This window comes from Camelina sativa, chromosome 17, assembly GCF_000633955.1.
Source record: "Camelina sativa cultivar DH55 chromosome 17, Cs, whole genome shotgun sequence".
Classification (NCBI taxonomy): domain Eukaryota; kingdom Viridiplantae; phylum Streptophyta; class Magnoliopsida; order Brassicales; family Brassicaceae; genus Camelina; species Camelina sativa.
In genome coordinates this window covers 10150340-10158729 of record NC_025701.1, presented here as the reverse complement: position 1 = coordinate 10158729, position 8390 = coordinate 10150340, and the positions used below count along the sequence as shown (strand labels likewise).

The following is an 8390-nucleotide window of genomic DNA, read 5'->3' as shown; positions in this document are numbered from 1 at the left end:
AGTTTTTCCCCCTTTTCGTAACAGCTGGTAGAAAGGGAGGCATTTGTCCGTAGATCGAGAGATGAAGCGGTTGAGAGCTGCGATCCGTCCGTTAAGGCGCTGCACTTCGCGCAAGGTCCTAGGAGAACTCATAGACAGGAAAGCATTAATTTGCCTCGGGTTCGCTTCAATTCCTCTTTCTGTGACGATATACCCCAGAAATTCTCCTGATGGAACTGCGAAGGTGCACTTCGTGGGGTTGAGCTTCATCCCGAACTGATCCAGGACGTCGAAGCAGACTTTCAGATCGGCGAGATGCGAACTGGCTTCCATCGATTTCACCAGCATGTCATAGATGTAAACTTCTATGGTTTTTCCGAGTTGATGCTCGAACATTCGGTTCACCAGTCTTTGGTAGGTTGCTCCCGCATTTTTTAGCCCAAAAGGCATCACCTTGTAGCAATAGATCCCGCGGTCCGTAATGAATGCAGTCTTCTCCTGGTCGTCCGGGTTCATTAGGATTTGGTTGTAGCCAGAGAATGCGTCCATGAAGGACATCAGCTCGTGACCCGAAGTGGACTCAACTAACCGGTCGATATGCGGAAGTGGAAAGCTGTCTTTGGGGCACGCCTTATTCAGGTCGGTGAAATCAACGCAGACTCGCGACTTTCCGTTCTTCTTTTTGACAACGACTGTATTTGCGAGCCACTCAGGGTATTTTACTTCGCGTATCTGTCCCGCCTTCAGCAAACGTTCAACCTCTTTGTTAACGATTTCAGCTCGCTCAGGACCCAGCTTCCTTCGCTTCTGCTTTACAGGTCGGAACGTAGGGTCCACATTCAGCTCGTGGGAAATAACTTCTGGACTGATGCCGGGCATCTCGTCTACAGACCACGCGAAGGTGGCCATTCTTTCTTTCAGGAAGGTTATCAGGGCGGCACGGAGCTCGCTATCCAATCCCACTCCGATCTTGATTTCTTGATCCGGGAACTTGCCATTGATGAAAATGGACTCAGTGAGGTCACCTTTTAGCTGCTTCCGAACTGGATTTTTCGGGACCTCGAGCTGTGGTTGCTATTGGATCAGGAGTTTGTGACTTGCGAGGTAACAGCTCCTGGCCGTCCTTTGGCTTCCCAGAACCTCCCGGACTCCTTGTGGGGTCGGAAATTTGACGCACTGATGGTACGTCGAGGCCACCGCCTTCATCTGATAGAGCCAGGGAGTTCCCAAAATAACATTATAGGCCGCAGGTCGGTCGAAGACCGTGAACTCCACCATTTTAACCACTCCTTGAGTGGACACTGGTAATGTGATCGTGCCCAAAGACATCGACGTCTCGCTAGTGAACGAGACCAGGGGTGAGGGCGGTCCTGCGATGTGCTCTTTCCCGATACCCATTCTGGTGAGCGTCTCAAGGAAAATCAAGTCTACCGAACTCCCAGTATCAATTAGGATTCGGCAGACTTCGTGGTTCGCTACATCAAGCGAGATGACGAGCGCGTCATCGTGCGGAGTGTCCAACCCCTCAGTTTCCTTCTCGGAGAAAGAAATTTCAGGTAGATCACTGGCTATCAACTTAGCTCGCTTCGGCTGGGGGCTAGTGAGCTTCCGCTGATGGTCTTTGATCGCAGTGATGGAGTTCCGAAACAGACGCGATCCTCCCATTATCACATCGATTCTTTTCTTGGGAGCTTCACTTCCATCAGACTGCTTTGGTTTCTTTGAAGGTGGAGCGTCCTCGTCCATTTCGGGAATCGCTTTTTGCTCCAATTCTTCAATTGTGACATTCGGCATTTCTCCCGCCACATACTTCTCTGCGAGGAGATGCATCAGCTTCTTACAGTCACGAGTAGAATGACTGTTGGTTTTATGGAGCTCGCAGTACGTGTCCTCATCTCGGACCCACTTGTTACTCGGGAGTACGCCGCTCTTGGAGCGCGGTGAAAATGGTGGTTTGGACGGTGAATTCTTTGGAGAATTCTTCTGGGGAGATTGGGTGACTGCGAAAGTGCTCGGCCCGGACTTCGGAGTCGTAGGCGGAGTCTTTTTGGCAGGTGCTTCGAAGCGCGGTTTCCCTGCAGACGGGGCGTTTTGTTTTTGCGCAGCGGCGAGTTTGTCTTCTTCTGCGACTATCCAGTTCGAAGCCCGGTGTAGTGCGTCCTGAATAGTTGGGAAACGATTCACGGACAACTCTTCGCGGAAGCGAGATTCGTGCCACAGGCCGTTCTTAAGCGCGGCCAGGGCTGTGGAGTCCGAAAGTCCGGGAATTTTGACCTGGATCTCCTTGAACTTTGTTATGTAAGACCGAAGGGACTCTCCAGCCTTTTGGCTTAAGTTCCAAAGCTGAGCATCCGTCACCGCAGTTTCGATTAGGCTAGAATACTGCTTGACGAACGAGGTCGACAGCTCGTTAAAGTTTGTTATGGAGCCAGCTGCTAAGGATGCGAACCAAAGCAGTACCGGTCCACTAAATGTTTCTGCGAACAGCTTGCAGTACCCAGCGTCTGCTTCATGGGGCTCGAGGTCCACCCGGCTAGCTGTCAGCAAGAAAGTCTTGAGGTGATTGGTCGGATCTCCTTTTCCTTCGTAGCTCGAGAACTTAATTTTGCCAGTGTCCTTGATGCGGACTCGGGCTATTTGGTCGGAAAAAGGAGTTCGCCTCGACTCCTCGATCACTCGGAATATATCCGGAGCTGAGGTGGTTGCACTATGCATCACAGACCGCATGTCCCGAATTTCGCTCTGCATGCGGAAGATCTCGGGATTGACAGTATATCCCGCAGCCGAAGTGTTTCCATCTACGGGGAGAGGAAGACGGACTGGGACCTCGGAAGATCGGACGACGCCAGGCTGAACCGGTGTGCGAACATCGCCGGCCAGCGGTAGCGCTGTTTGTGTGTTGGTTTGAGGTGGGAACGAATCTCCCGGAGTGACATTTGTTGCTGCTACTTGCGAGGTGGAAGGTGGTGTCACACCGGAGAAATCCAAAGCGCGTCGACGCGGGTTTTGGTCGGAGGACAGGAGGTCGACCCGGTCGGCGTAGGCGCGGTGGGAGGCCGAGAGATCGGCTACGGACGTCGTGACTTCCTCCAAACGAGTGGAAATCTGCCCCTCCAAATTGTCGAAACGTTCAGTAAGAGCGGTGGAGGCGGCTTGCTGACGGTGGGACTTCTCGGACAAGTCCTGCAGGAGCTTCTGGATCACCTCCAAGGATGCCTGATCGGGAGAGCTGGCTGCCATAGCGGTGGTTGTGTGGAATGAACTTGCGTATGAAGTCGGAACTGGTGAGAGTCAGGCGATAACTCCCCTCCTTCTAGCGCCAAATGTGAGAACAGAGAATATGCTTCTCCTTCCGAAGTGATTTTAATTGTGGAGGAGCTTGTCGCCGTAAACAGTTCCGAACTAAAATAATAAGAGTTTTAGAATTTGAATTTGTATTGCCTTTTTCTGGAAAAAAATCTCGGGCCCCTTTACAAATGACCTCCCCCTTACATATTTATACCGACCCATTTACTACTCAATTAATACGGAATTAATAGTGCGCGATCCGCGCAGCCTAATTAACCCTCTTAAATGCGGGAATCTTTGACCGGGCCCGAGCTGCGAGCTGTCGAGCACGGAACGTCTCCGTGCTCCCTTCCTTTCTCCGGGCCTGATGGGCCGATCAATAACACCTCCTCGGCCCATTAGGCAAGCCTGACTTAGGCCCTCTTGCCTATTGCCCGAGATGGTAGATCGTGGGTACAACAACTAGCACCATCAGCATGTTGGCTCAAACCCAAGTCAGAACGATGGTCTTTCCTCACACCAACTCTAACACGATGGCTCCTCGGTCTCAGAGACTTTCTAAGACGTTCTTCTTTTCTGCATCCTCGCCTCGATCTATGGTACGTGAACGACCCTTCATCATCATCATCATCAACATCATCAGTATCACTATTATCACCACAGTCATTCTCTATATATCTGTGGTGTCTGCGTCTTCTTCTACGTTTAGAGTGCAAGAGATCATAGCAGAAGAAACTACAGCAATAGCTAAGAATGTAGAACCAACAAGAGACCAAAACCCATAGGAATCCGCAGAAACCGTGGATGATACAATGCCAAAACCCAACTTTGTATAGCATGTAGATGAAGAATAGAAAAAAGTAGGATACGATTAAGATTAATGCGGTTTTGGCAAGATTTGCCACGCAGAAATTCTCAATGTAGCATATGAGATCCCACGGTGATGGACAAACCGAACTGTTCCAAGTAAGATTTGTTTTAGTTTCCGGCCTGTAAGCAGTCAAGTAAGATTATGGTAAATATAAGTGTATGATTTTTGTGTATTACCTGCAAGATTTTCCAGATAGAAAGTCAAGTGGAGAACCAAAGAAGTTTCCGATAGAATTAGAGAACCCGGTGAAGAATGAGTCCAACACGTTACCCATCACGACCAACTTCAGATTCCGATTATTATTATGGATAAGTTATACTTGTCTGCCGCAATAGGCAAATTTAACAGACAATAAATTAGAGAGGTTTGAGAAGAGAAAGCCGCTTTGTAACTGCTTAAGATCTGGTGGTTACTGCTAATTTATTTGCAGTTTCACCTGTTTTTTTTTTTAACGTTGTTTCGTGTCCTTTAGTAAAAATGAAATAAAAATAGAAACCAGTGAGAGTACAAGTGTTATTTCTTCGTTAACTCTACGAACTGAAATAAAATTATCCAAGAGGGGAGAGATCAACCATCATCAAGATTCAGGAAGCCATAATTTCAGAGAAGGGAATGATCATATGATTTAACCGGGATGTGAAGGTTACGCTACTTAAAACCGGATTACAATGAAAAACAACTTGGATAGAAGAAGAAGCTGATCAATCCATCCTTCCCTTAAGGATCCTCTCCTTAATCTCTGTAGGTGTTCTGTACAACATATCACCATGAAAGTTTGTTTTAAGAACTAATTTTTGATATCAAAAGTGGGAAAAAAAAAAAAGAAGAAACCCATTGAGAAGAACTGAGAACTTACACAATGTAAACATGTCCTCCCCAACCACTCAGACAATCACGGTCAACTGATGAGAGAAGTGCTTGTGATATTGTCTCGAACAATTCCTCAGCTTCCTGAAAAATCCCCATTTTTGTTAAGCCAGAGTCTTTGATACATAGGTCTACATACAACGGAATATGGCTAACAAGCTCAAAGTTTAAACACCTCATGCCAAAATGGACAATTGAAGATATCAAAGAGATAACTAAAAGCTATTTTGATCTCTACGGGCATATATGCACCCTAATTTCAACATTCCATTTTTATATATAGTAACGACCTTAAACCTATCAAACATCAACGCCTAACTGTGGCTATGCATTTGCGCTGACAGATTCAGTAATAAAGAAACAGAGGATAAAGTTGCAAGTGGACAAACCATATCAGGCTTGTACATTGCCTCGCAGGCTCCATACAGTGATTCTGAAGCAGTTCCAGATACAACAAAATCTTTAGCCAACTCTCTGCATTTAGAAGAAAACAATCATTATACCATGTTCTCTGTTATATCAAGCAATTAAAAGAAAATGTAACAGAATATGCAGCCATTAGTTCGTAACAACAAACACAAGATAGAGAAATGTATCAAAAGTTCAAAACAGTATGCAGACGAAAGGGAAAAAGCAACCATGATCATTTCCCACTTATAGGAACAATTCCCAAAACCCCCCCAAAAGCATAATGGATAACTTTCATGAAACATATGGCTCAAGGACTAAACAGACCACACTAACCAAGCTAATGACATTTATATGCAAAAGGAAAAAGCTTCCACACGAATCAGAAATTTAACCAAGAAAATATATGAACATACTTGGCTCCGATAGAGTCCATCGTGCAAATGAAAGGCTTGTCATCATCTCCCAAGCCGGCAATCACAGGTTGGCATAAGTAAGGACCAAACCTGAAATAAAGCAGCCAATCTGAATTATCATTCTGAATCATAATTCAGAGACAAACTTAGCAAATTAGTCCTAACCAGAAGCAAATCAGTCCTAACCAGAATCAGAGGCAGCATCACAAACAACAACAGGCAACTAATAAAGCAAATCGACTTGATAAACTAGGCACTAACCTCTTCTCGTAAAGAATGGCTGAGACGAGACTAGCGAAAGTTTCAGGTTTCATGTCTCTCTCTTCCCGGAGCTGGTAAAGCTTATGACGAAACACCAACCGCTGGTACCTTTCAAACATCAAAGACAAAAACCAAGAAAAAAACTCTCGTCAATTCAATTCAAAAAACGTAAAAACAAAACAAATATGAGGACATGTGGAAGCTAGCAAGATAGTTTTACAGTGTTTGAACATCGGTAGCGAGACCAGAAAGGCCGATGAAGACACGATCGTGGATCTTGGAGATTCTCTGGAAATCAGTGGCGATTGTTTGTAGCTGGACACCGAGTCTACGATCACTGGCGATGGCGAAGCAGTTCTTACCTACCATAGCCACGACGGCACTTCCATTGTACTCGAAGATCTAAATCGCCACAAAATCATCAAACAATTTTTTATCGTTCAGTCACTATCTAAACCATTGAAGCGTAAAACTAATAGAGAGTTTGAGGTCTCTGAGATTCAAATCAAGAAAAAAAGAGAACTGGGAGTGATGAAACTTACCGACATCGGAAACTTAGGGTTTTCAGAGTAGAATTTGGAGCTTTTCCGAACGGAGGAGAAATCTGAGAAGGTGGAGGAGAGAGAGAGAGAGTACTAAGTAAAGTCGACGGTGGCTTGGAGAAAAATCCAGCCGGACTTTTTTTCGCCTTCAATATAGTTTGGGCCTAATTTACGTAGGCCTCTTTTTATTGGGCTTAATGAGGAAAATTAATTAAATTTTGTCGAGATTCATAAAATATTTCAGGTCAATGGTCAACTAAACTGTCCCATATTCATTCACACAACTCCCTTGGCTATGTGATTTCACACAATTCCACTATTCGGTACATTGCAATATACAAGTGCGAGTCGTTGAGACAAAGAGATTTGCAAAGGGAACAAACAATTCGAAGCATGAATGATTAAGAAGTTACAAGTACAAATCAATGTTGAGTTCTCTAGTAAATAATGATCATAAGAACCAACTACGCTCAAACGCCCACACCAACTAACCAGGGAGCCAAATATTGTATCAGCCAGAGAATTGCCTGACGAGCCATTAGTTCTTTGTAAGGTCAAGTTTCTGGACTTGACGCATCGAGGATGCCTTTACGTCTAGCAAATTTCCTTCTGACACTTGGGGTAGAGCATATAGTTATGGCTTCATCGTGCCACAGCTAGTTTCATTTATCTTCCGCAGATGTGTCCGGTTTGTTAATGGGCTGGGAAAACGACTGCAAGAGAGTTTTTTGAGCAGGTAACTCGGCGATGAAAAGCAATGTTTGAGCCCAACCAGCATATTCACCATATTTACTCACAAATGCTTCTGCCACTCGGCCGTGGAGTTTAGCTGTCAGTTTTGCACCAGCAAGGTCTGGCAGTAGATAATTTGTGGCGATCTGATCCATTTCCCCATAACAAAACACAAATAAAAGCTACTTAAGTCACCACAGAAAAATGTATTTGTATCTGAATTTAGCAGTAGCTATAAAATATAGAAACCAAAGATTTCGATGAGCTTTGTTTACCTTCCAGACATGTGTGTCAACGGGAATGGCACTATGCTGATCAAGAGAAAACAGAGCTATGCAAGCTGCTACCTTTGGACCAACACCAGGTAACGTACACAGCTCAGCAACTGCCTCTTGAAGATCCAATTTGCGTAAAGAAAGAAGCCATTCATTACCACCACCAGGCTTTGACTGCAAAGCATTCACTGTACCTGTTATGTATTTGGCTCTGCTCACCCACACAACATGGAACCACAATCAGTATTTGCCACTCAGAAGAACATTACCAATCAGAGAAAATGCTACGAATAATGGAGGTATAAGCTTCAATCAAAGTTTTATCCTAAATGGCTAATTGATCAATAGGCAGTAAAGTTAGATAAGTGTGATGAAGCAAGCAAGCACACCTGTAACCAAAACCAGCCTTTCTAAGTTCTGCTTCAGAAACCCTAGATAACCGATCTAACGATGGGAACTGATGAAATGCAAATCCTTCAATGTCACCCAAATGTAACCCTAAAGAGGAGACGAAATCAACCATCTTGGTAATCCTGGAGATATTATTGTTGGACGAGCACAAAAACTGAATTAAGCACTCGAGCGGATCCTGTCTCAGCACACGAGCGCCACGAAGATGTTTAGCCAGCTCTCCGAAACGAGGATCCTTCTTCGAGAAATCAGACCATAGCTCAGCTAACGAGATCTCGGCATTGAGAAAATCCAGCAGCGCAAGCTCCGCTCCTGATTTAGGGCTAGTGCTGCTGCAATG

The 8390-nt window shown here is 45.2% G+C and overlaps 3 protein-coding genes across 3 annotated transcripts in view; all 3 read right to left on the bottom strand.

The window, feature by feature from the left end:
• LOC104759338 overlaps positions 1-4525 on the bottom strand; it is a 10631-nt gene extending 6106 nt beyond the window's left edge. The window contains exons 1-3 of the mRNA XM_010482282.1: positions 4315-4525; positions 3737-4224; positions 3283-3289 (exon numbers count right to left, since the gene is read on the bottom strand). Of these exons, the coding sequence (XP_010480584.1) occupies positions 3283-3289; positions 3737-4224; positions 4315-4412 (593 nt within the window). The 5' untranslated portion in view covers positions 4413-4525. The remainder of the gene's footprint in view (positions 1-3282; positions 3290-3736; positions 4225-4314) is intronic.
• Positions 4615-6752, bottom strand: LOC104756511 (proteasome subunit beta type-3-A). The gene is made up of 7 exons (XM_010479116.2): positions 6633-6752; positions 6311-6492; positions 6091-6198; positions 5830-5919; positions 5395-5479; positions 4995-5089; positions 4615-4888 (listed from the first exon to the last, which is right to left on the bottom strand). Exons 1-7 carry the CDS (start codon positions 6636-6638, stop codon positions 4840-4842), a joined length of 615 nt encoding a protein of 204 aa, XP_010477418.1. The 5' UTR covers positions 6639-6752; the 3' UTR covers positions 4615-4839.
• Positions 7295-8390, bottom strand: part of LOC104756510 (N-glycosylase/DNA lyase OGG1) — a 2576-nt gene continuing 1480 nt past the window's right edge. Inside the window, exons 2-4 of the mRNA XM_019238884.1 lie at positions 8029-8382; positions 7640-7850; positions 7295-7510 (exon numbers count right to left, since the gene is read on the bottom strand). Of these exons, the coding sequence (XP_019094429.1) occupies positions 7295-7510; positions 7640-7850; positions 8029-8382 (781 nt within the window). The remainder of the gene's footprint in view (positions 7511-7639; positions 7851-8028; positions 8383-8390) is intronic.

Coding starts and splice junctions, on each gene's coding strand:
- LOC104756511 (XM_010479116.2), bottom strand. Junction 6,199..6,310: donor GCTACCGATGTTCAAACACT/GTAAAACTATCT, acceptor GATGTTTGAAAG/GTACCAGCGGTTGGTGTTTC. Junction 5,090..5,394: donor CAATGTACAAGCCTGATATG/GTTTGTCCACTT, acceptor GGGATTTTTCAG/GAAGCTGAGGAATTGTTCGA.